General features: G+C 53.0%; 1 protein-coding gene across 2 annotated transcripts in view; it reads left to right on the top strand.

Moving 5' to 3' along the window:
- The window catches only part of LOC117968417 (cadherin EGF LAG seven-pass G-type receptor 3-like), a 46654-nt gene extending 20430 nt beyond the window's left edge, over positions 1–26224 (top strand). Inside the window, exons 13-35 of one of the 2 annotated variants that reach the window (XM_059000077.1) lie at positions 3606–3747; positions 4147–4267; positions 5968–6151; positions 7532–7633; positions 8222–8316; positions 8689–8898; positions 9638–9806; positions 9906–10055; positions 10612–10792; positions 11343–11510; positions 12089–12215; positions 12376–12582; positions 13600–13774; positions 14339–14451; positions 16103–16182; positions 16481–16607; positions 17016–17147; positions 19294–19433; positions 20352–20452; positions 20770–20943; positions 21571–21765; positions 22443–22997; positions 24350–26224. In XM_059000077.1, coding sequence (XP_058856060.1) covers positions 3606–3747; positions 4147–4267; positions 5968–6151; positions 7532–7633; positions 8222–8316; positions 8689–8898; positions 9638–9806; positions 9906–10055; positions 10612–10792; positions 11343–11510; positions 12089–12215; positions 12376–12582; positions 13600–13774; positions 14339–14451; positions 16103–16182; positions 16481–16607; positions 17016–17147; positions 19294–19433; positions 20352–20452; positions 20770–20943; positions 21571–21765; positions 22443–22997; positions 24350–24354 — 3653 coding nt within the window. In that variant the 3' untranslated portion in view covers positions 24355–26224. Of the gene's footprint in view, positions 1–3605; positions 3748–4146; positions 4268–5967; positions 6152–7531; positions 7634–8221; positions 8317–8688; positions 8899–9637; positions 9807–9905; positions 10056–10611; positions 10793–11342; positions 11511–12088; positions 12216–12375; positions 12583–13599; positions 13775–14338; positions 14452–16102; positions 16183–16480; positions 16608–17015; positions 17148–19293; positions 19434–20351; positions 20453–20769; positions 20944–21570; positions 21766–22442; positions 23257–24349 lie in introns of both variants that reach the window. The other variant, XM_059000076.1, reaches the window with a different exon arrangement.
- The last annotated feature ends 593 nt before the right edge of the window (positions 26225–26817 follow it).

Below are 26817 nucleotides of genomic sequence, written 5' to 3'. Positions count from 1 at the left end.
AGCGATGTGTCCTGGATCAGAGAGTGCAATACTGGAGGATGTCTCAAATTAACTGACTCCTCTCACTCTCCACAGTGATGTGTCCTGGATCAGAGAGTGCAATACTGGAGGATGTCTCAAATGAACTGACTCCTCTCACTCTCCACAGCGATGTGTCCTGGATCAGAGAGGGCAATACTGGAGGATGTCTCAAATGAACGGACTCCTCTCACTCTCCACAGCGATGTGTCCTGGATCAGAGAGTGCAATACTGGAGGATGTCTCAAATGAACGGACTCCTCTCACTCTCCACAGCGATGTGTCCTGGATCAGAGAGTGCAATACTGGAGGATGTCTCAAATGAACTGACTCCTCTCACTCTCCACAGCGATGTGTCCTGGATCAGAGAGTGCAATACTGGAGGATGTCTCAAATGAACGGACTCCTCTCACTCTCCACAGCGATGTGTCCTGGATCAGAGAGGGCAATACTGGAGGATGTCTCAAATTAACGGACTCCTCTCACTCTCCCTGCCAGCGATGTGTCCTGGATCAGAGAGTGCAATACTGGAGGATGTCTCAAATGAACTGACTCCTCTCACTCTCCACAGTGATGTGTCCTGGATCAGAGAGTGCAATACTGGAGGATGTCTCAAATGAACTGACTCCTCTCACTCTCCCTAAGGTAGTGTTTTGAAGTTGAGTGACAGCAGTTAGAACTCTAAGGCAGTGTTTTGAAGTTGAGTGACAGCAGTTAGAACTCTAAGGTAGTGTTTTGAAGTTGAGTGACAGCAGTTAGAACTCTAAGGTAGTGTTTTGAAGTTGAGTGACAGCAGTTAGAACTCTAAGGTAGTGTTTTGAAGTTGAGTGACAGCAGTTAGAACTCTAAGGTAGTGTTTTGAAGTTGAGTGACAGCAGTTAGAACTCTAAGGCAGTGTTTTGAAGTTGAGTGACAGCAGTTAGAACTCTAAGGTAGTGTTTTGAAGTTGAGTGACAGCAGTTAGAACTCTAAGGTAGTGTTTTGAAGTTGAGTGACAGCAGTTAGAACTCTAAGGTAGTGTTTTGAAGTTGAGTGACAGCAGTTAGAACTCTAAGGTAGTGTTTTGAAGTTGAGTGACAGCAGTTAGAACTCTAAGGTAGTGTTTAGAAGTTGAGTGACCACAGTTACTTGAATGATCTGCAAAGTGTTTAAAATGATTGGAGGGACGCTGGCATGAAACAGAACGTAGTTCCTGAGCGGATTTCTAGTTCTGTGTGCTTCAAATTGAAAATGAAACGATCCCACCCCTTATTTAATAATGCAGTCTCACTGCAGTAACGCTCTTCACAGGCCCTCATTTTTGTTCCAGGATTTGTTTGTCGTTGGTGCCGCTCCCTGTTTCTGGGTCGAGTGGAGATATTTCTGGGTAGCTTCCTCTTCTTCAGTTTGTCAGCGGATACCGCCAGCCCATAATTAGCAGCTGGCCTCTTTTTAGCAGCTGTGCTGTCAGGATGAGCCCCCAGTCCCCTTCCACTAGCTCGGGGATCAGAGCTCTGCAAATCAACCACCGCAAACCGCCCCAATTAACATAGAAGATCATTAATTACACTCAATTACAGGCCTGTTCATTTTCTAATAAACCCAAATTAGCATTTGAAAAATATGAAGCGTGTGGGCAGCTCTGTCCTTGTGAAAATGAGCACCATTCTGTTACATCTGAAGCGTTAATTGGTCTTTAGCAATTAATGAAGTGACAATAATGAGAGTGTTACAGAAGCACTTTGTTAATTGGAATAATATAGAGAGCTGATTACAGCCTGGATGAAGCAGCCACTTATCTGTGTGGCTAATAGAAGAACCCTAACCCTGCCACGGGTTCCACACTGGAAGAGGGATTCAGAGCAGCCACACAGCAATCGAGAAATCAGCACCTTCAACACTCGATCCTCTCTGTAGAGTGAGCCGTGCTGTACGTGTGGAGCTCTCTGGAGATTCAGAGCTCGATCCTCTCTGTAGAGTGAGCCGTGCTGTACGTGTGGAGCTCTCTGGAGATTCACAGCTCGATCCTCTCCGTAGAGTGAGCCGTGCTGTACGTGTGGAGCTCTCTGGAGATTCACAGCTCGATCCTCTCTGTAGAGTGAGCCGTGCTGTACGTGTGGAGCTCTCTGGAGATTCACAGCTCGATCCTCTCCGTAGAGTGAGCCGTGCTGTACGTGTGGAGCTCTCTGGAGATTCACAGCTCGATCCTCTCTGTAGAGTGAGCCGTGCTGTACGTGTGGAGCTCTCTGGAGATTCAGAGCTCGATCCTCTCTGTAGAGTGAGCCGTGCTGTACGTGTGGATCTCTCTGGAGATTCAGAGCTTGATCCTCTCTGTAGAGTGAGCCGTGCTGTACGTGTGGAGCTCTCTGGAGATTCACAGCTCGATCCTCTCTGTAGAGTGAGCCGTGCTGTACGTGTGGAGCTCTCTGGAGATTCAGAGCTGGATCCTCTCTGTAGAGTGAGCCGTGCTGTACGTGTGGAGCTCTCTGGAGATTCACAGCTCGATCCTCTCTGTAGAGTGAGCCGTGCTGTACGTGTGGAGCTCTCTGGAGATTCACAGCTCGATCCTCTCTGTAGAGTGAGCCGTGCTGTACGTGTGGAGCTCTCTGGAGATTCACAGCTCGATCCTCTCTGTAGAGTGAGCCGTGCTGTACGTGTGGAGCTCTCTGGAGATTCACAGCTCGATCCTCTCTGTAGAGTGAGCCGTGCTGTACGTGTGGAGCTCTCTGGAGATTCAGAGCTCGATCCTCTCTGTAGAGTGAGCCGTGCTGTACGTGTGGAGCTCTCTGGAGATTCAGAGCTCGATCCTCTCTGTAGAGTGAGCCGTGCTGTACGTGTGGAGCTCTCTGGAGATTCAGAGCTCGATCCTCTCTGTAGAGTGAGCCGTGCTGTACGTGTGGAGCTCTCTGGAGATTCACAGCTCGATCCTCTCTGTAGAGTGAGCCGTGCTGTACGTGTGGAGCTCTCTGGAGATTCACAGCTCGATCCTCTCTGTAGAGTGAGCCGTGCTGTACGTGTGGAGCTCTCTGGAGATTCAGAGCTCGATCCTCTCTGTAGAGTGAGCCGTGCTGTACGTGTGGAGCTCTCTGGAGATTCAGAGCTCGATCCTCTCTGTAGAGTGAGCCGTGCTGTACGTGTGGAGCTCTCTGGAGATTCACAGCTCGATCCTCACTGTAGAGTGAGCCGTGCTGTACGTGTGGAGCTCTCTGGAGATTCACAGCTCGATCCTCTCTGTAGAGTGAGCCGTGCTGTACGTGTGGAGCTCTCTGGAGATTCACAGCTCGATCCTCTCTGTAGAGTGAGCCGTGCTGTACGTGTGGAGCTCTCTGGAGTAAAGCATTCAACTCTGGCACCCAGTCTCCCTTTGATTGCCAGACAGTCACACTGGAAAGAGTGGAAATCATTCCCCCCACGACGCTAATGAACCAGTTTATACAGATGCCAGCCGCTGTAAGGATGATTCATCGAATGGATCTAACATGCTTCAAAGGAAATCAGATCTCAAATAGGGGAGGCCGCTGGCAGTATAGCCGGTTACACTGTGTGCCTGACTCAGAGAGCTGTTTCACACTGAGCTGCTGCGTGACGCTGTGGCTCCGTGTCCCCAGGTTACTATGGGAAGAGCTGCATGGACGCCTGCCAGCTGAACCCCTGTGAGAATGAGGCTGTCTGCAGGAGGAAACCCAGCAGCTCCCACGGCTACACCTGCGACTGTGGAGACAACCACTTCGGACAGTACTGCCAGCACAGGTGAGCACCCATACAATTCATACTGTACACCTGCCAGCACAGGTGAGCACCCATACAATTCATACTGTACACCTGCCAGCACAGAGGAGCACCCATACAATTCATACTGTACACCTGCCAGCACAGAGGAGCACCCATACAATTCATACTGTACACCTGCCAGCACAGAGGAGCACCCATACAGTTCATACTGTACACCTGCCAGCACAGAGGAGCACCCATACAATTCATACTGTACACCTGCCAGCACAGAGGAGCACCCATACAGTTCATACTGTACACCTGCCAGCACAGAGGAGCTGCTGGGCGAAGCTCCCAGGTAGAGTGTCTCTGCAGCCGGGTCTCAATCGTTGCTGCGTTGCCTGCAGGACTAACTGCCTCTCTGCTCTGTCCCTCCAGGATTGACCAGCAGTGCCCCAAGGGCTGGTGGGGGAACCCGACGTGCGGACCCTGCAACTGTGACGTGAGCAAGGGCTTCGACCCAGACTGCAACAAGACCAGCGGACAGTGCCACTGCAAGGTGAGAACGGGGGGGTTCAGGACTGACAGGACCAGCGGACAGTGCCACTGCAAGGTGAGAACGGGGGGGGTTCAGGACTGACAGGACCAGCAGACAGTGCCACTGCAAGGTGAGAACGGGGGGGTTCAGGACTGACAGGACCAGCGGACAGTGCCACTGCAGGGTGAGAACGGGGGGGGGGGGGGGGGGGGACTAAGATATAATAACTGGGAGAGAGGTGGTTGTGGGGGGGGGGGTAGATCTAAGGAATCCAGAATGAGCTGTTGTGGACATCTTGTAGAAATGAAATCTCTCTCTCTCTCTCTCTCTCTCTCTCTCTCTCTCTCTCTCTCTCTCTCTCTCTCTCACACACACACATATAATATTAAAGCCACAGTGACAGGCTGTGGTTTGATGGATTGCTGTGTGAAAGTGAGAAAGCTGGTTGAGAGCGAGTCTGAGGTCTCAGGGGAGTCGAGCTGGCTGTTCCCACGATCCCCGACACCAGGCTGGGATCCTCTCTCAAACTGAACCTGTCAGTTGAAAGGGATTCTCAAAGCTGCAGAAACTGTGGTGCAGCCTGGCTTTGTAACGCTGCTTTGAATTCCAGTCCCAGTCTCTCACTGCTCAGCCACAGCGCTTCTCAATTCAATAGCAAGGCTGCTATTTCACAAGCCCTGTTCAGATACCAGCTTCATGTACAGCAGTATGCAAATCTATTAGAACACCCCATTGCTTCTGCAGGGCTCTGCAGAGTGCAGAATCACAAGCATGTAAAACAATAAAAACCCCTTTTCATGAAGTGCTGATTATAACTGTGGCACATTCATTTTCAATAGCATTTCTTTATCAATGTGGATATCTACACACAACACACAGTGTTGCAGAATGCAGGTAGCAGCATATCCAGACCCCATTGTGAAGACAGCCTACCTTGATTCATGCGTGGAGATGCTGCCCATGTTATACTTCCATCTCTAGATATGAATGTTTCATCCACATGAGAAGCAGTGGGCTGGTGGGGAGAGTTTGATTACCCACCTCTTCCCTTTGATGTTGAAGGAGAAAACATGGCAGATTCAATGTGAGCATCTTCAGACTCCTCAGAGGATGATTCATAGAAATCAGGATCGTCTTCAGTTTGTGACACGTCCTCGTCCACTTCACTGTCTCTGTCCAGCTCTGAGAACCACTTGCAACGGCTCATCAGAGAGATGCTGCTACTTGCAGAGAAAACGAGCCTCTGGTAACCTCTGCCTTGTAGAGCTTTGTAGAAGCCTTGTTTAGAAACATCTCTCCAGACAGCTGCAGCCATTTCCAGACATCATAATAACAAAAGACCAAGTGAAAGCATTTTATTTTCTTCATGCAGACACAGCTACAGAGATAAATACCTCCCCGAGTCATTCTGTTTGTGTACAAGATCAGCTCGAAAAACAGCAACGTCTCAAAGTGCTTGTTTTCTGTTTGGAACGTGACCCCAACCTAGGAAAAGTCATCAAATATGATATGGAGGGGGAGGGGGAGGGGTGGGGAGTAACATTTAAGTTCAATGGAAACCAGCGTCGGGTTAAACATTGTATTTCCTGCTCTGAGTGTCCTAGTCACGTGTCCTGTCTCTGAGTGTCCTCGTCACGAGTCCTGTCTCTGAGTGTCCTCATCATGTGACCTGTCTCTGAGTGTCCTCATCATGTGACCTGTCTTTATACCTTTGTCTCTAGGAGTTCCATTACCGGCCGACAGGAAGTGACACGTGCCTGCCATGTGACTGCTATCCGGTGGGCTCCTTGTCCAGGTCCTGTGATCTGGAGACGGGCCGGTGCCTGTGCAGGCCGGGGGTGATCGGGCGGCAGTGTAACGGGTGTGACAGCCCCTTCGCAGAGGTGGCACACAGCGGCTGTGAGGGTGAGGCCAGAGCTCCATACTGAGACCCCAAAACCTGTTCAGTGCTGCAGGGCTCCCACTGAGGAGAACCTCAAACAAACCCACTGAGGAGAACCTCAAACAAACTCCCATTGAGAACCTCAAACAAACTCCCATTGAGAAGAACCTCAAACTCCCATTGAGAACCTCAAACAAACTCCCATTGAGAACCTTATACAAACTCCCACTGAGGAGAACCTCAAACAAACTCCCATTGAGAACCTTATACAAACTCCCACTGAGGAGAACCTCAAACAAACTCCCATTGAGAACCTCAAACAAACTTCCACTGAGGAGAACCTCAAACAAACTCCCACTGAGAACCTCAAACAAACTCCCACTGAGGAGAACCTCAAACAAACTCCCATTGAGAAGAACCTCAAACTCCCATTGAGAACCTTATACAAACTCCCATTGAGAACCTCAAACAAACTCCCACTGAGGAGAACCTCAAACAAACTCCCATTGAGAACCTCAAACAAACTCCCATTGAGAACCTCAAACAAACTCCCACTGAGGAGAACCTCAAACAAACTCCCATTGAGAACCTCAAACAAACTCCCATTGAGAACCTCAAACAAACTCCCACTGAGGAGAACCTCAAACAAACTCCCATTGAGAACCTCAAACAAACTCCCACTGAGGAGAACCTCAAACAAACTCCCATTGAGAACCTCAAACAAACTCCCATTGAGGAGAACCTCAAACAAACTCCCATTGAGAACCTCAAACAAACTCCCATTGAGAACCTCAAACAAACTCCCATTGAGAACCTCAAACAAACTCCCATTGAGGAGAACCTCAAACAAACTCCCACTGAGGAGAACCTCAAACAAACTCCCATTGAGGAGAACCTCAAACAAACTCCCATTGAGAACCTCAAACAAACTCCCATTGAGAACCTCAAACAAAGTCCCACTGAGGAGAACCTCAAACAAACTCCCATTGAGAACCTCAAACAAACTCCCACTGAGGAGAACCTCAAACAAACTCCCATTGAGAACCTCAAACTAACCCCCACTGCAGACAGTTCAGTGTTAACAGCCTGAGTGTCACAGTGTGACAGACACAGCGACTCGGCTCCTGACTGTCCTGCCCCTCTCTCTACAGACAGTTCAGTGTTAACGGTCTGAGTGTCACAGTGTGACACACACAGCGACTCGGCTCCTGACTGTCCTGCCCCTCTCTCTACAGACAGTTCAGTGTTAACGGTCTGAGTGTCACAGTGTGACAGACACAGCGACTCGTCTCCTGACTGTCCTGCCCCTCTCTCTACAGACAGTTCAGTGTTAACGGTCTGTGTGTCACAGTGTGACAGACACAGCGACTCGGCTCCTGACTGTCCTGCCCCTCTCTCTGCAGTGATCTATGATGGGTGTCCCAGGATCATCACGGCAGGAATCTGGTGGCCCCGCACCAAGTTTGGGCTCCCGGCCGCCGTGCCCTGTCCCAAAGGCTCCCTGGGTAAGTGACACTTTAGAGCCTGAATGTTTCAACGTTTTCCTCGTGCTAAATGTTCAGAAATGTTCAGAACACGTCACCGCTGACGGAGATATGCATGTCAAATACAGAGGCCAGCTGCAGTGTTTATACAGCAGGATGTGTGCTCTGTACATGTACTCAGTAGAAGCCTTTACCATGTACCATGTCTATCACCCTATACAAATAATACTGTACTACTAAATACTGCATGATCACAGCAGTGACTGGCAGCGTCCTGTGTGTCTCTCGTGATCACAGCAGTGACTGGCAGGGTCCTGTGTGTCTCTCGTGATCACAGCAGTGACTGGCAGGGTCCTGTGTGTCTCTCGTGATCACAGCAGTGACTGGCAGGGTCCTGTGTGTCTCTCGTGATCACAGCAGTGACTGGCAGGGTCCTGTGTGTCTCTCGTGATCACAGCAGTGACTGGCAGGGTCCTGTGTGTCTCTCATGATCACAGCAGTGACTGGCAGGGTCCTGTGTGTCTCTCATGATCACAGCAGTGACTGGCAGGGTCCTGTGTGTCTCTCATGATCACAGCAGTGACTGGCAGGGTCCTGTGTGTCTCTCAGGTGCTGCAATCCGTCACTGTGATGAGGAGCAAGGCTGGATGGAGCCAGACCTCTTTAACTGCACCTCCCCTCCATTCACGGAGGTGGCTGCTGTGGTAGGTTCCCTGTCACACCCCAGATACCCCTGTGTTGGTGTCCCTGTATTCCTGTCCCTGTGTCCCTGTATTGCTGTCCCTGTCCCAGTCCACGTGTCCCTGTATTGGTGTCCCTGTGTCCCTGTATTGGTGTCCCTGTTCCTGTGTCCCTGTATTGCTGTCCCTGCCCCTGTGTCCCTGTCCCTGTGTCCATGTAGTGCTGTCCCTGTCCCTGTGTCCCTGTCCCTGTGTCCCTGTATTGGTGTCCCTGTCCCTGTGTCCCTGTATTGGTGTCCCTGTGTCCCTGTCCCTGTGTCCCTGTATTGGTGTCCCTGTGTCCCTGTCCCTGTGTCCCTGTATTGGTGTCCCTGCTCTGACGGCCCACCTCCCCAGCTGGACAGACTGGAGCGTAACGAGACGGAGCTGAGCACCATCGAGATGAAGAAGCTGGCGCACCAGCTGAGGGACGTGGCGGAGGGGGTGGGACACTACTTCGGGAGCGACCTGCAGATAGCAGAGAGACTGCTGAGCCACCTGCTGGGCTTTGAGTGCAAACAGAGCGGCTTCGGACTGACAGCCACGCAGGACGCACACTTCAACGAGGTGAGGGGGAGAGGAGAGGGAGAGAGGAGAGGAGGGGAGAGGAGAGGGAGGGGGAGAGGAGAGGAGAGGGAGAGGAGAGGAGAGGAGAGGGAGAGGAGAGGGAGGGGGAGAGGAGAGGAGAGGGAGAGGAGAGGAGAGAGAGAGAGGAGAGGAGAGGAGAGGAGAGGGAGAGGAGAGAGGAGAGGGAGAGGAGAGGTGAGGGAGGGGAGAGGAGAGGGAGAGGAGAGGGGAGAGGGAGAGGAGAGGTAAGGGAGTGGAGAGGAGAGGAGAGGGGAGAGGAGAGGAGAGAGAGAGAGAGAGAGAGAGAGAGAGAGAGAGAGAGAGAGAGAGAGAGGAGAGGGAGAGGAGAGAGGAGAGGGGGAGGAGAGGTGAGGGAGTGGAGAGGAGAGGAGAGGGGAGAGAGGGGAGAGGGAGAGGGAGAGGCAGGGGGAGGGGGAGGGGGAGAGGGGAGAGGGGAGAGAGGAGAGGGAGGGGGAGAGGGAGAGGGAGGGGGAGAGGGGAGAGGGGAGAGGAGAGGGAGGAGGGAGAGAGGAGAGGAGAGAGGGAGTGTTTGTCAGGTGGTGTGTGTGTCAGTGTGTCTGTGTGTTTGTGAGGTGGGGTGTGTGTGTCAGTGTGTCTGTGTGTTTGTGAGGTGGTGTGTGTGTGTGTCAGTGTGTCTGTGTGTTTGTGAGGTGGTGTGTGTGTGTTTCTGTGTTTCAGTGTTTCCTCTCTCACTGCGCTCCTTGCTTCCTCCTCTCAGAATCTGCTCCGTGCCGGCAGTGCTGCTCTGGGTGCTGGCAATGCGGCGCTGTGGCGCTCGCTGGGTGTGCTGGGGCTCATGAACCGGTTGCAGGAGTACACTGGCACGCTGGCACAGAACATGAAGCAGACCTACCTGAACCCCGTGGGCATTGTGACCCCCAACATCGGTAAGACAAGGACCCCCGAGTCACCCCCCCCCCCACACTGCAGAAGTGTTTGTATTGCCCAGCCCTGAACATGCACTTTGTGATCTCTGTGTCCCGCAGTGCTGACTCTGGACCGACTGCAGAACCACACTCACATCCGCCGGAGATTCCCACGCTACCACAGCAGCCTGTTCCGTGGACAGAGCCTCTGGGACCCCCACACTCACGTGGTGCTGCCCCCCTCTGCCCTCGTACCCCCCAAGCACGCAGGTGAGAGCGAGAGGGAGCGTCCAGTGCTCACTTCAGGGTTCGAGACTCACACTAGTCCTGCACCCAGCCCCGGCTTCACAAGTTTACCACAGTAATGCTACACAGTGATTTAGCAGCTTTCCCTGGTTATACTGTGCATTTACCTCAGGTTACTCTCTTCTCCCATGGTTTTGAATATGCTTTGCCGTACCTCTCTGTGCTTTCCAATACGCTGAGGAGGGTTCTAAGCTGTCAGTAAGACTCAAGAAGCTTCTCATCTCACTTGAATTCCTCTCTGCTCACTGTCCCAGCTTGCCTGTCTGTCACTGGGCTGCAGTCTTGATGCCTTCCAATGTCCTCCCCTGCCGACAGGGGGAGGGAGAGGGAGGTGCTGCTGGCCCGGAATCAGAGCCCACGCGCACGCACACGCACACGCACACGCACACACACACATTGCACACACACACACACACACACACTACTCTGAACAATAGCTGACCTGCAGTCCAGCAGGCAGCTGTCTCACTATTAACCCCATCTTGACCTCTCCTGACCTCTCCTGACCTTGTTCCGTCAGCCCCGCCCACATCAGGACCCTCCCCCATCGGCACACTGACCAATGAGACAGCAGAGGTGGCTGTGCCAAAGCGAGCCGCCCCTGAGCCAGAGCCAGCGGTCACCATCGTCATCCTGCTGATCTACCGAACGCTGGGCAGCGCCCTGCCGGCACACTACCACACTGACCGGAGAGGAGTCAGGTACGAAACCTGGGACTGTGTGTGTGAGTGTGAGCGTGCGTGCGTGCTGTCTGTCTGTCTGTCTGTCTGTCTGTCTGTCTGTCTGTCTGTGTGTCTCTGTCTGTCTGTCTGTCTGTCTGTCTGTCTGTCTGCCTGCCTGTCTGTCTGTCTGTCTGTCTGTCTGCCTGCCTGTCTGTCTGTCTGTCTGTCTGTCTGTCTGTCTGTCTGTGTGTCTCTCTGTCTGTCTTTCTGTCTGTCTGTCTGTCTGTCTGTCTGTCTGTCTGTCTGTGTGTCTCTCTGTCTGTCTGTCTGTCTGTCTGTGTGTCTCTCTGTCTGTCTGTCTGTCTGCTGCCTGCCTGACACATGCCACTCACTCCGGAGAGGATGTTGGATCAGCTGTGTCTTTCACTGTGTGTCACTGTCTGCCTGTGTGTGTCTACAATGGGGTGAGTTGGGAAGTTCATTCCATTACCCTCTGTCTGCCTGGTCCCTCTGCCTCTGTCTCTGCTGCAACTTAATCCCGGAGTCCTGGAGTCCTGCAGTGCTGCTTCTCACCTCTCTGTCTCGCCAGGCTGCCCAAGAACCCTGTGATGAACTCGCCGGTCCTCAGCGTGTCCGTGTACAACAACCACACGTATGTGCGAGGCGTGCTGGACTCGCCGCTGCTGCTGGAGTTCCAGCTGCTGGAGACGGCCAATCGCAGCAAGCCGCTGTGCGTGCAGTGGAACCACTCAAGCAAGTGAGTGTCCCTTCAAATATGAGTGCATGAGCAGAGCAGAGCAGAAAAAACCAGAGCAGAGCAGAGCAGAGAGGAGAAGAGCAGAGCAGAGCAGAGAAGAGAGGAGAAGAGAAGAGCAGAACAGAGCAGAGAAGAGAGGAGAAGAGAAGAGCAGAGCAGAGCAGAGAGGAGAAGAGCAGAGCAGAGAGGAGAAGAGAAGAGAGGAGAAGAGCAGAGCAGAGCAGAGCAGAGCAGAGAAGGGCAGAGCAGAGCAGAGAAGAGAAGAGAAGAGCAGAGCAGAGCAGAGAAGGGCAGAGCAGAGCAGAGAAGGGCAGAGCAGAGCAGAGCAGAGCAGAGAGGAGAAGAGAAGAGCAGAGCAGAGAGGAGAAGAGAAGAGAGGAGAAGAGCAGAGCAGAGCAGAGCAGAGCAGAGAAGGGCAGAGCAGAGCAGAGAAGAGAAGAGAAGAGCAGAGCAGAGCAGAGAAGGGCAGAGCAGAGCAGAGAAGGGCAGAGCAGAGCAGAGCAGAGCAGAGAGGAGAAGAGAAGAGCAGAGCAGAGCACAGTAAAGCGTTGCACTCACATGTCCCCGTGTCTCTGCAGGGCGGAGCCGGCTGGCTGCTGGGTTGTGAGGGACTGCAGTGTGGTTCACAGGAACACCACCCACGTGCGCTGCCAGTGCTCCCGCCTTGGGACCTTCGGAGTGCTAATGGACAGCTCCCAGAGAGAGGTAACCACACCACACACCCCGCTCACTCTCTCACACCCTGCACACCCCTCTCACACACCCTGCACACTCCTCTCACACACCCTGCACACTCCTCTCACTCTCTCACCCTCTCTCCTCTCTCCTCTCTCCTCTCTCCTCTCTCCTCTCTCCTCTCTCACAGCAGTTGGAAGGTGATCTGGAGACCCTGGCTGTGGTGACGTACTCCTCCCTGTGCGTGTCTCTGCTCGCTCTGCTCCTCACCCTCTCCATCCTCAGCTGCCTCAGCGGACTCAAGTCCAACACACGCAGCATCCACTGCAACATGGCTGCTGCCATCTTCCTGTCCGAGCTCGTCTTCCTGCTCGGGATCAACCAGACCGAGCAGCAGGTGAGAGATTATTCTCGTTACATCGCAGCGTTTTCAGCAAAGTATACATTGTGTCGTGTGTACTAAGAGAAAATGTGTTCATGAAACGAGCGACAGTGTACTCTGTTAAATATGTGCTGCATCTTCTTAGCGAGATCTCTACTGCGAGAGTCACGCAATGTTGTTCAAATAAATAGCTGCATTAGGAGCCTATAAGCCAAATGTATCGTGTGTGTTTCTATTTCCATGAGTCAGGGGTGCGGTGCAGAATTACAGAGCAGCTGCACAGTAATAGAATGGGTGTGTTTCCTATCCCTATACAAAGTCACAGGGAGCTGGGGGTGTTAGGGGCACGTGTGTGCCGTCTCCTGCTCCCCACACGCTGGGGAAACCACAAACGTCATAGAAATGTCTTCTCAGGGCTTGGAAGCACACCCTGCTTTTAGGGGAAAATAGGTATTTGGCTTTTTGCCTCAAATGAGAACAACTCATAAGAACGCACGAGATAAAGAGGACTGGGAAATGCCAGCAACAACTGAGACGGTTTAAAACGTGCTTTCAAAGGGTCTGAACAAACTGATGCCATTGTAAGGGTCTCATTGGCTGCAGCTTTCATGCATCTCATTATAATATCTGAGAACCCTCAGCCTCACTGTCTCCGCCCCCTTTTTGTGAATTTATGCAGGAACGCCCACAATTACATATTCATCTACACTTGAGCCACAAACAGAAACTAAAAAGTCACAAACAGCATTGCACCCGGGACTTCCCACTCGGAAGAGTCTAGAGACTCCAGCGCCAGCAGCGGCGCTTCACTAACCTTCCCCTAGTCTTTTATTCCCTGAAGAGTGGCAGATAGAGCCCTTTGCAATGGGGCCTCCATCACAAGCAGTACATCTCCTGCTTAAATAAATGAGCAGGTCGATGAATAAGTGACTGTCATGTGATTTGAGTGGGACTCTTTCAATTATTACAGTGTGATGTGTGGAGCCTGGCTCCTCAGTGCGACGCTAACCCCTGTGCTGCTGTCTCCTGCAGTTCCTGTGCACCGGCATTGCCATTCTGCTGCACTATTTCTTCATGGCCACGTTCGCATGGCTGTTTGTGGAGGGGCTGCACATCTACCGCATGCAGACGGAGGCGCGCAACATCAACTACGGAGCCATGCGCTTCTACTACTCCATCGGCTGGGGCGTGCCGGCCATCATCACCGGTAACCACAGCCCTGCCGTCTGCTCTCAGCTTTCACAGTCCCAGCACCCTTACAAGAGCTCGCCACGCTGTTCACAAATGAGATCTCTTCCCTTCCCCCCATGCTTTTCCCATGGTTATGTGCTGTGCATCCTCCACATTTCACCCTGCTTTCCCATGGTTAGTAATACGCTTTATTACACTCTGCTGTGCTTTTACTGAGGGAAACGTTTCTAAGGTAAACTCTGCAGCTGACCCCTATATCAGATATGCATATATTTGAATGTGGCTCTGAAGGAATTCCAAAAGGTTGAAAAACTGAGCTGTTAAGATCCCAATTTCAAAAAGTTACAGGTGTGAGTCTTTGTGACGGCTAGTCACTTCAGTACTAATGCTTCATTAAACTTTGAGGACAGCCAGCATTTCTGTGAGTGCAGAGACCTGGTCCCTCAGCGTCTCCCCCTCATTGGTTATTTTAACTCTACCCATTTAGAACTATTTTCCACTGCCACGTTTTCACTCTTCTCTCTCTCCTCTCTCCCTCTCCCCCCTCTCCCCCTCTCACCCTCTCTCTCTCTCCTCTCAGGCCTGGCGGTGGGTTTAGACCCTGAAGGTTATGGGAACCCTGATTTCTGCTGGATCTCAGTCCACGACAAGCTGATCTGGAGCTTCGCTGGACCCATCGGCATTGTCATTGTGGTAAAGACCCCCCCCTTCCCATCGGCATTGTCATTGTGGTAAAGACCCCCCCCTTCCCATCGGCATTGTCATTGTGGTAAAGACCCCCCCTTCCCATCGCATTGTCATTGTGGTAAAGACCCCCCCCTTCCCATCGCATTGTCATTGTGGTAAAGACCCCCCCTTCCCATCGCATTGTCATTGTGGTAAAGACCCCCCCCTTCCCATCGGCATTGTCATTGTGGTAAAGACCCCCCCCTTCCCATCGGCATTGTGGTAAAGACCCCCCCTTCCCATCGCATTGTCATTGTGGTAAAGACCCCCCCCTTCCCATCGCATTGTCATTGTGGTAAAGACCCCCCCCTTCCCATCGGCATTGTCATTGTGGTAAAGACCCCCCCCTTCCCATCGCATTGTCATTGTGGTAAAGACCCCCCCTTCCCATCGCATTGTCATTGTGGTAAAGACCCCCCCCTCTTTATGGGAGACTAATCAATGAATCTGCTGGCTTAGACACTCACTTAGAGCCCTATTATCACTTAGTCTATTATTATTAATATTATTATTATTTATTATTTATTTCTTAGCAGACGTCCTTATCCAGGGCGACTTACAATTGTTACAAGATATCACATTATACATTATTTCACATTATACAGATAACACATTATTTTACATACAATTACCCATTTATACAGTTGGGTTTTTACTGGAGCAATCTAGGTAAAGTACCTTGCTCAAGGGTACAACAGCAGTGTCCCCCACTGGGGATTGAACCCACAACCCTTCGGTCAAGAGTCCAGAGCCCTAACCACTACTCCACAACGCTGAAGTGATCAGCAGCCAGGAGTTTGATCAGCTCACACACTCAGGAGTTTGATCAGGTCACACACTCAGGAGTTTGATCAGGTCACACACTCAGGAGTTTGATCAGGACACACACTCAGGAGTTTGATCAGGTCACACACTCAGGAGTTTGATCAGCTCACACACTCAGGAGTTTGATCAGGTCACACACTCAGGAGTTTGATCAGGTCACACACTCAGGAGTTTGATCAGCTCACACACTCAGGAGTTTGATCAGGTCACACACTCAGGAGTTTGATCAGGTCACACACTCAGGAGTTTGATCAGCTCACACACTCAGGAGTTTGATCAGGTCACACACTCAGGAGTTTGATCAGCTCACACACTCAGGAGTTTAATCAGGTCACACACTCAGGAGTTTGATCAGCTCACACACTCAGGAGTTTGATCAGGTCACACACTCAGGAGTTTGATCAGGTCACACACTCAGGAGTTTGATCAGGTCACACACTCAGGAGTTTGATCAGGTCACACACTCAGGAGTTTGATCAGGTCACACACTCAGGAGTTTGATCAGGTCACACACTCAGGAGTTTGATCAGGTCACACACTCAGGAGTTTGATCAGGTCACACACTCAGGAGTTTGATCAGGTCACACACTCAGGAGTTTGATCAGCTCACACACTCAGGAGTTTGATCAGGTCACACACTCAGGAGTTTGATCAGGTCACACACTCAGGAGTTTGATCAGTTGATGAGGGTTTGAACCTGGCTGAGCCCCTCTCTCCCCTCTCTCTCTCTCTCTCTCTCTCTCTCTCTCTCTCTCTCTCTCTCTCTCTCTCTCTCTCTCTTCTCTTCTTCCAGATGAATGGAGGGATGTTCCTCATCGTAGCGCGCATGTCCTGCAGCCCCACGCAGAAAGAGACAAAGAAACAATCCGTGGTGTGAGTACAGGGACTGGGAGGGACTGGAGAGGAACTGGAGAGGGACTGGGAGGGACTGGAGAGGGACTGGGAGGAACTGGGAGGGACTGGGAGGGACTGGAGAGGAACTGGAGAGGGACTGGGAGGGACTGGGAGGGAGTGGAGAGGGATGGAGGGAGGGAGGGAGGGAGGGAGGGAGCGTAGTCGGGGTTAGAGCTGAGGGATTTGAGGGAGGCAGTTTCAGTAATTGTTACTTTCTACTTTTGTCTCTCATTTCATCTGCTCTGTCGTTTCTCTGTCTCTCTCTCTCTCTCTGCAGCGTGACAGTGCGCAATGCCTTTATTCTGTTGCTCCTGGCCAGCTCTACCTGGTTGTTCGGTCTGATGGCCGTCAATAACAGTGTCCTGGCCTTTCACTACCTCTACACTGTGCTCTGCTGCCTGCAGGTATCGCCCTCCTCTCTCCCAGCCAGCCTGTGTGTGTGTCTGTCTGTGTGTGTCTGTGTGTCTGACCTGTGTGTGTCTGCGTGTCTGACCTGTGTGTGTCTGTCTGTCTGTGTGTGTGTCTGTCTGTGTGTGTGTCTGTGTGTCTTACCTGTGTGTGTCCGTCTGTCTGTGTGTCTGACAAGGAAGGAGCCTCTGTTGTTAGATACAATGTTTAGCTAACAAGTTCTGAACTCTCTCCCCTCCTCTCCCGTCCCTTCCTGCCCTCTCTCCCCGTCCCTTCCTGCCTCCTCTCCCCACCCCTTCCTGCCCTCTCTCCCCGTCCCTTCCTGCCTCCTCTCCCCACCCCTTCCTGCCCTCTCTCCCCATCCCTTCCTGCCGCCTCTCTCCACCCCTTCCTGCCCCCCGCAGGGTCTGGCTGTGCTGCTGGTGTTCTGCCTGCTGAACTCGGAGGTGCAGGAGGCCTGGAAGCTGGCCTGTCTGGGCAAGAAGAGCCCCGGAGAGGAATCCACACGACCAGAGAGACCACCACAGCAAATCACAGTGAGCACTGAGACACACAGACAGGCAGAGAGACCACCGCAGCAAATCACAGTGAGCACTGAGACACACAGACAGGCAGAGAGACCACCGCAGCAAATCACAGTGAGCACTGAGACACACAGACAGGCAGAGAGACCACCGCAGCAAATCACAGTGAGCACTGAGACACACAGACAGGCAGAGAGACCACCGCAGCAAATCACAGTGAGCACTGAGACACACAGACAGGCAGAGAGACCACCGCAGCAAATCACAGTGAGCACTGAGACACACAGACAGGCAGAGAGACCACCGCAGCAAACTGATTCACAAATAAGAGTATCAAATCAAATCAAATCAAATTTTATTTATAAAGCACCATTCACACCAAAGGCATCTCAAGACTCTGTACAGAAACAACAATTCAGAATGAAATCCAGTCCCAAAAACACTACAATATACAGGAAAGCACACTAGCATAGAAAGGCCAATGTATAGAAGTAAGACTCAAGTCTAGATTTAAAAGCTGTAAAAGCCTCCCTAACAAAGACAGGAAGGGCATTCCATCCCTGTGGTGCTCTGTGTGAGAAAGCCTTTCTACCCGTTTGAATTGTACTCCCCCTCGGGACTCTCAGAACACCTGCGTCCTGTGATGTGAGTCAGTGACGGGGTACATGTGGGGGGACTCTCAGAACACCTGCGTCCTGTGATGTGAGTCAGTGACGGGGTACATATGGGGGGACTCTCAGAACACCTGCGTCCTGTGATGTGAGTCAGTGACGGGGTACATATGGGGGGACTCTCAGAACACCTGCACCCTGTGATGTGAGTCAGTGACGGGGTACATGTGGGGGGACTCTCAGAACACCTGCGTCCTGTGATGTGAGTCAGTGACGGGGTACATATGGGGGGACTCTCAGAACACCTGCGTCCTGTGATGTGAGTCAGTGACGGGGTACATATGGGGGGACTCTCAGAACACCTGCACCCTGTGATGTGAGTCAGTGACGGGGTACATATGGGGGGACTCTCAGAACACCTGCGTCCTGTGATGTGAGTCAGTGACGGGGTACATATGGGGGGACTCTCAGAACACCTGCACCCTGTGATGTGAGTCAGTGACGGGGTACATGTGGGGGGACTCTCAGAACACCTGCGTCCTGTGATGTGAGTCAGTGACGGGGTACATGTGGGGGGACTCTCAGAACACCTGCGTCCTGTGATGTGAGTCAGTGACGGGGTACATATGGGGGGATTCTCAGAACACCTGCGTGCTGTGATGTGAGTCAGTGACGGGGTACATGTGGGGGGACTCTCAGAACACCTGCGTCCTGTGATGTGAGTCAGTGACGGGGTACATGTGGGGGGACTCTCAGAACACCTGCGTCCTGTGATGTGAGTCAGTGACGGGGTACATATGGGGGGATTCTCAGAACACCTGCGTGCTGTGATGTGAGTCAGTGACGGGGTACATATGGGGGGACTCTCAGAACACCTGCGTCCTGTGATGTGAGTCAGTGACGGGGTACATATGGGGGGACTCTCAGAACACCTGCGTCCTGTGATGTGAGTCAGTGACGGGGTACATATGGGGGGACTCTCAGAACACCTGCGTCCTGTGATGTGAGTCAGTGACGGGGTACATATGGGGGGACTCTCAGAACACCTGCGTGCTGTGATGTGAGTCAGTGACGGGGTACATATGGGGGGACTCTCAGAACACCTGCGTCCTGTGATGTGAGTCAGTGACGGGGTACATATGGGGGGACTCTCAGAACACCTGCGTGCTGTGATGTGAGTCAGTGACGGGGTACATATGGGGGGACTCTCAGAACACCTGCGTCCTGTGATGTGAGTCAGTGACGGGGTACATATGGGGGGACTCTCAGAACACCTGCGTGCTGTGATGTGAGTCAGTGACGGGGTACATATGGGGGGACTCTCAGAACACCTGCACCCTGTGATGTGAGTCAGTGACGGGGTACATATGGGGGGGACTCTCAGAACACCTGCGTCCTGTGATGTGAGTCAGTGACGGGGTACATATTGGGGGAGTAACTCTTCTGAATAAATGGGTGCCAGGCTGGATTTTAGCCTGCATTCCTGCGTGCGTGCCTGCGTGCCCTTGTCCCCTGTGTCACCGTGTCCTCTCTGTCTGTCCCCTCAGGGTCCCAACCCCTACAACAACACATCCCTGCTTGAGGAGAGCGGACTGCATCGCATCACCCTGGGAGCCTCGAGCATCTCCTCCGTGAACAGTGTGCGCTCAGCACACACACACTCCAGCCAGAGAGCTGGGTACCTGAGGTGAGAGAGAGGGGAGAGGGGCTCTCACACAGAGAGGAGGGGAGAGGGGCTCTCAGACAGAGAGGAGGGGAGAGGGGCTCTCACACAGAGAGGAGGGGAGAGGGGCTCTCAGACAGAGAGGAGGGGAGAGGGGCTCTCAGACAGAGAGGAGGGGAGAGGGGCTCTCAGACAGAGAGGAGGAGAGAGGGGATCTCAGACAGAGAGGAGGGGAGAGGGGCTCTCACACAGAGAGGAGGGGAGAGGGGCTCTCAGACAGAGAGGAGGGGAGAGGGGCTCTCAGACAGAGAGGAGGGGAGAGGGGCTCTCAGACAGAGAGGAGGGGAGAGGGGATCTCAGACAGAGAGGAGGGGAGAGGGGCTCTCAGACAGAGAGGAGGGGAGAGGGGCTCTCAGACAGAGAGGAGGGGAGAGGGGCTCTCACACAGAGAGGAGGGGAGAGAGGCTCTCAGACAGAGAGGAGGAGAGAGGGGATCTCAGACAGAGAGGAGGGGAGAGGGGCTCTCAGACAGAGAGGAGGGGAGAGGGGCTCTCAGACAGAGAGGAGGAGAGAGGGGATCTCAGACAGAGAGGAGGGGAGAGGGGCTCTCAGACAGAGAGGAGGGGAGAGGGGCTCTCAGACAGAGAGGAGGGGAGGGGCTCTCAGACAGAGAGGAGGGGAGAGGGGCTCTCAGACAGAGAGGAGGGGAGAGGGGCTCTCAGACAGAGAGGAGGGGAGAGGGGCTCTCACACAGAGAGGAGGGGAGAGGGGCTCTCACACAGAGAGGAGGGGAGAGGGGCTCTCAGACAGAGAGGGTGTCTGATTATTGGTCTTGCTTGTCTGATGGATCTGAGGTCAGTGTGGACCCTGCTGTGCACAGACGTCAGTAGATGTGAAGGTACAGAGAGCGCTCACAGTAACAAGCTGCTGTCTCCCCTGCAGAGAGACCCTGCTGGCTCGGCAGGGCTGCGCGCTGGAGCACAACATGCTGGGACCCACCGGAGCCACGGACCTGGACGTGGCCATGTTCCACCGGGACGGAGGTGAGGCTGCGCCACGGGAGCACCCGAAACACACTGCGGGGTTCTATTGAAAAGCAGTCACTTTCTCTAGAGAGAGCTTAAGCATTCTGGTAAGCGTGTGGCTGAGGTACTGTGCAGACCTGAGCAGGCTGAAGCATAGGCCAGTGGAATAAGGTATTGTGAGAGCTGGGAAAGCATGTTTAAAAACATGCCAGGCAGGGTAAGCTGTGGCCGATGCAGAGTATAACCATGGGAAAGGCATGGGGGGGCGCTCAGAATGAGCGAGTGAATTTAGCATGGGAAAGATTTGTAAGATGAAGCGTATCTAACCACCCCAGGAGACGACTCGGACTCGGACTCAGACCTGTCCCTTGAGGAGGAGCGCAGTCTGTCCATCCCGTCCTCCGAGAGCGAAGACAACGTGCGTCTCCGCGGGAGGATCCAGCGCCGATTCAAACGCACCAACCAGAGCGAGCGCCTGCTCACTGACCCCGCCCACAGCACAGCCAAAGGTGACTCCCGCTCCCGCCTCTCTCACAGTCCCCTCCCACTGCATGAAAGACACACCCCCTCCCACAGACCACACCCCCTCACTGCAGTCTGACCAGGGGAACTGGGAGCCCGCTGGAACCAGCGAGGACTGTACTGGGAAAGGGTGCTCCGGACCAGCTAGTGTGAGTGTGTGTGTGAGTGTGTGTGTGTGTGTGTGTGTGTGTGTGTATCAGTGTGTGAGTGTGTATCAGTGTGTGAGTGTGTGTGTGTGTGTACCAGTGTGTGAGTGTGTGTGTGTGTATCAGTGTGTGAGTGTGTATCAGTGTGTGAGTGTGTGTGTGTGTGTGTGTGTGTGTGTGTGTGTGTGTGTGTGTATCAGTGTGTGAGTGTGTGTGTGTATCAGTGTGTGAGTGTGTATCAGTGTGTGAGTGTGTGTGTGTGTGTGTATCAGTGTGTGTATCTGTGTGTGTGTGTGTATCAGTGTGTGAGTGTGTGTGTGTGTGTACCAGTGTGTGAGTGTGTGTGTGTGTGTGTATCAGTGTGTGTGTGTGTGTGAGTGTGTGTGTGTGTGAGTGTGAGTGTGTGTGAGTCGCATGCTGTGTCTGTGTGATTGATGGTGTGATTGAGCATCTCTGTCTGTCTTGCAGATCTGGACGGCAATGATCTGCTCTCCTATTGGCCGGCTCTGGGGGAGTGTGAGGTGCACTCACTGCACAAGTGGGGCTCTGAGCGCCGGCTGGGCGTCGACATCAGCAAAGACATGGCCAATAACAACCAGCTCGAACCGTCTCTGACCAGCGGGGACGAGAACAGCCTGACCCAGCCACACAGGCACCGCAAAGGTGAATCACACAAACAGCCTGGCAGCCTCCTTCCACCCTGCACCCTGCACCCTGAACCCTGTACACTGCACCCTGCATCCTGAACCCTGCACCCTGTACCCTGAACCCTGCATCCTGCACCCTGAACCCTGCACCCTGCACCCTGCACCCTGAACACTGCACACTGAACCCTGAACCCTGCACCCTGAACCCTGCACACTGCACCCTGCACCCTGCACCCTGCATCCTGCACCCTGAACCCTGCACCCTGAACCCTGAACCCTGCACACTGCACCCTGCACCCTGCATCCTGAACACTGCACACTGAACCCTGAACCCTGCACCCTGAACCCTGCACACTGCACCCTGCACCCTGCACCCTGCACCCTGAACCCTGCATTTTGCACCCTGAACCCTGCACCCTGCACCCTGCACCTGAACCCTACACCTGCACCCTGCACCCTGCACACTGCACCCTGCACCCTGCACCCTGCACCTACACCCTGCACCTGCACCCTGAACCCTGCACCCTGAACCCTGAACCCTGCACACTGCACCCTGCACCCTGCACCCTGAACCCTGCACCCTGCACCCTGCACCCTGCACCCTGCACCCTGAACCTGCACCCTGAACCCTGCACCCTGCACGTCCTCACTGCACACTTGCAGAACTCACACTCTTCCTCTCTCCTCGTGCAGGGATCCTGAAGAACCGCCTCCCCTGTCCTCCGGCCCTGCAGGGCCTGTCGTCGATGGGCCGGGTCCCGAACGAGCTGTCCTGGTACAAGACCTCCACGCTGGGGCACCGGGCCGTGCCAGCGGCCTCGTACGGGCGCATGTACTCTGGGACGGGCAGCCTGTCCCAGCCGGCCAGCCGCTACTCGTCCCGGGAGCAGCTGGACTCCCTAGCACGCCGGCAGCTGTCCCGCGAAGCCATGAGCCACCGCCATGCCACCTCCCGCGACTGCCTGGAGGCCGTGCCCAGCAGACACGCCCCGCGGGAGAGCCTGGAGGCAGGGGGCCGGCTCAACAGCACCCTCCCCCGCAGGGGGGGCACCAGAGACCACCTGGAGGCACTGCCTAGCAGAGCACAGCAGCCCTGCAGAGAGTGGCTGAACACGCTGCCGGCCCGCCAGCCCTCCAGAGACCCCTCGCCCCCCCTGCCTGCGCCCTCCAGACATGCATCCCGCGAGCAGCTGGAGCTGCTGTCCCGCTGGCAGGGCTCCCGGGAGAGGCTGGACTGCGAGCCCCCCCGTAGGTACCCGTCCCGAGAGGCGCTGGAACCCCCGAGCCGCCATCCCTCCACCGAGCAGCTGGACATCCTCTCCTCCATCCTGGCCTCCTTCAGCTCCTCTGTACTTTCCTCCACCTCCTCCTCTGCTCCACAGGCTGCCACCATCACTCCATCCTGCACTGCAGCCGGCCAGACCTCCCCTCCCCCTCCCGCGCCCTGCCCCTCCACACCGCACTCCGCAACCTCACACAACATCTCAGAGCTCTCCCCCGACTCAGAGTAAGTCACTCCTCTATCACCCGCTCCCTCTCTGTCTGTCTCCCTCTCTACCTTTCCACCTCTCCCCCCTCTGTCTCCCTCTCCCTCTATCTCTCTCTCCCTCTCCCCCTCTCTACCTCGCCCCCTCTCTGTATCCCTCTCCCTCTCTCTCTGTCTCTCTCTCCCTCTCCACCTCTCTCCCTCTCCACCTCTCTGTCTCCCTCTGTCTCTCCCTCCCTCTCCCTCTCCCCCTCTCCCCCTCTCTGTCTCCCTCCCCCTCTCCCTCCCTCTGATTCATATCTCTCTCAGATTCTCTCTCGTATCTCTCTCTGATTCTCTCTCTCATATCTCTCTTGTTTCTCTCTGTCTTTTCTCTCTCTCTGATTCTCTCTCTCGTATCTCTGTGTCTCGTTTCTCTCTCTCTGATTCTCTCTCTCATATCTCTGTGTCTCATTTCTCTCTCTCTGATTCTCTCTCTCGTATCTCTGTGTCTCGTTTCTCTCTCTCTCTGATTCTCCCTCTCGTATCTCTGTGTCTCGTTTCTCTCTCTCTGATTCTCTCTCTCGTATCTCTGTGTCTCGTTTCTCTCTCTCTGATTCTCTCTCTCGTATCTCTGTGTCTCGTTTCTCTCTCTCTGATTCTCTCTCTCGTATCTCTGTGTCTCGTTTCTCTCTCTCTGATTCTCTCTCTCATATCTCTGTGTCTCATTTCTCTCTCTCTGATTCTCTCTCTCGTATCTCTGTGTCTCGTTTCTCTCTCTCTCTGATTCTCCCTCTCGTATCTCTGTGTCTCGTTTCTCTCTCTCTGATTCTCTCTCTCATATCTCTGTGTCTCGTTTCTCTCTCTCTGATTCTCTCTCTCGTATCTCTGTGTCTCGTTTCTCTCTCTCTGATTCTCTCTCTCATATCTCTGTGTCTCGTTTCTCTCTCTCTGATTCTCTCTCTCGTATCTCTGTGTCTCGTTTCTCTCTCTCTCTGATTCTCCCTCTCGTATCTCTGTGTCTCGTTTCTCTCTCTCTGATTCTCTCTCTCATATCTCTGTGTCTCGTTTCTCTCATTCTCTCTCTCTAATTCGCTGTCTTGTTTCTCTCTGATTCTCCTCTTCTTTATTTCAGAGTAACAAGAGCTGAAGGGCAATCTTGATGACCCCCCAAAAACATCCCAGAATTCAGTGTGTTTGTGAATCCCGGCTGGCGCAAGCCCCGCCCACTCTGCTGACACACAGGAAGCTACGGTCAGTGCTGACGGAGCTGTGAATGCTGGGAAGGTGGAGGACTGCCTCTGTGTTTGTCCTTGCTGGGATGGCAGGACCTAGGAGAGCCGGGAGCACACAACACAAATCTTCCATATCACCCATCTCCCACATCTCCAACCAACAGGAGACAGAGAGAAACATGCAACAACAAAACACCAAGACTTTTTTATACATTTTGTATCTTTTTCATCAGAGCAGAAAACAAATATTTCTATGATCTTGTTTTTAAAGCTGCTTTTGTGATGTTGCTGCTGCTGCTGTGTAGAGTTTGAACACTGGGGGCGAGAGAGAGCAGCCCAGGACAGGACAGGAGGGAACCCCTTCTCCACTGCAGTAACAGAGACTGACCACTAGAGGGAGACAGAGAGCATGATTGTAGTGTCCTGATCTCCACTGCAGTAACAGGTTCTGAACACTAGAGGGAGACAGAGAGCGCAAGATTGTATAGCTGAATCTCCACTGCAGTAACAGAGACTGACCACTAGAGGGAGACAGAGAGAGCATAATTGTAGTGAACTGATCTCCACTGCAGTAACAGAAACTGACCACAAAAGGGAGACAGAGAGCACAGGACTGTATAGCTGAATCTCCACTGCAGTAACCGAGACTGACCACAAGATGGAGACAGAGAGCACAGGACTGTATAGCTGAAATTCCACTGCAGTAACAGAGACTGACCACTAGAGAGAGACAGAGAGCGCGGGACTGTATAGCTGAATCTCCACTGCAGTAACAGAGACTGACCACTAGAGGGAGACAGAGAGCGCGGGACTGTATAGCTGAATCTCCACTGCAGTAACAGAGACTGACCACTAGAGGAGAACAGAGAGAGCATAATTGTAGTGAACTGATCTCCACTGCAGTAACAGAAACTGACCACAAAAGGGAGACAAAGAGCGCAGGACTGTATAACTGAATCTCCACTGCAGTAACCAAGACTGACCACAAGAGGGAGACAGAGAGCACAGGACTGTATAGCTGAATCTCCACTGCAGTAACAGAGACTGACCACAAGAGGGAGACAGAGCACAGGACTGTATAGCTGAATCTCCACTGCAGTAACCGAGACTGACCGCTAGAGGGAGACAGAGAGTGCAGGACTGCAGAACTCGGTCTCTCTGTCCGTCCTGTCCTGTCCTGGACACTGCGTCTGTCTCTTGTACACACATGAAGCCCCCCTGCTCTGAATCACAATCCCACACGCAGTGGCCACGGTGGAAGCAGGGAGGGTTACAGGAAGCAGTGTTGATTTCCATTGAAATGGTTGTGGTTCTGTCTGTTCTTGGGAATATTCAATACAGATCTGGGCTCTATTTATGGGGGTGTTTATTCACAGGTTTATGTGTTTGTATAAAATTAAATGATTGCAAAAGTTTTGTTGCCAAAAAAAAGCCCTTTCAAAAGAACCCTTTCCACCACTTGTGTGACTTTACTGTTTACAGAATGATATATTTATTATTTAATGTATTTATTAATTTTATTTATTTATTTATTCATCTGTTTTATTTATTAATTTTATTTATGTATTTATTTATTGTTTTTAATATGTTTCGATTCACTGTCAACTGCTTGAGAGAGAGAGAGAGAGAGAGAGAGAGAGAGAGAGAGAGAGAGAGAGAGAGAGAGAGAGATGTTGTGTTTTCAAATCTGTGGCCAGTTTATGAAATAATACATTTAAAGGAAATGGATGAAACTAAAATATCGCCAAGTTTGGAAATTAAAATGACAAATTGTACACCTGTGTCTGTCTCTGCTTGTTTCTGTTTGAAAATGATTGTCCCACTGCCTCATTCCCTCCCCCCTACCCTGTCTGTCGCTTCACTGAGCGGTCCTGTGACCTGTGACCCTGTCTGTCGCTTCACTGAGTGGTCCTGTGACCTGTGACCCTGTCTATCGCTTCACTGAGCGGTCCTGTGACCTGTGACCTGTGACCCTGTCTGTCGCTTCACTGAGCGGTCCTGTGACCTGTGACCCTGTCTGTCGCTTCACTGAGCGGTCCTGTGACCTGTGACCCTGTCTGTCACTTCACTGAGCGGTCCTGTGACCTGTGACCCTGTCTGTCACTTCACTGAGCGGTCCTGTGACCTGTGACTCTGTCTATCGCTTCACTGAGCGGTCCTGTGACCTGTGACCTGTGACCCTGTCTGTCGCTTCACTGAGCGGTCCTGTGACCTGTGACCCTGTCTGTCGCTTCACTGAGTGGTCCTGTGACCTGTGACTCTGTCTGTCGCTTCACTGAGTGGTCCTGTGACCTGTGACTCTGTCTGTCGCTTCACTGAGCGGTCCTGTGACCTGTGACCCTGTCTGTCGCTTCACTGAGTGGTCCTG

This window comes from Acipenser ruthenus, chromosome 25 (genome assembly GCF_902713425.1).
Source record: "Acipenser ruthenus chromosome 25, fAciRut3.2 maternal haplotype, whole genome shotgun sequence".
NCBI lineage: Eukaryota > Metazoa > Chordata > Actinopteri > Acipenseriformes > Acipenseridae > Acipenser > Acipenser ruthenus.
The sequence above is the reverse complement of the archived record's forward strand: the minus strand, read 5'-3'. Positions and strand labels throughout refer to the sequence as shown.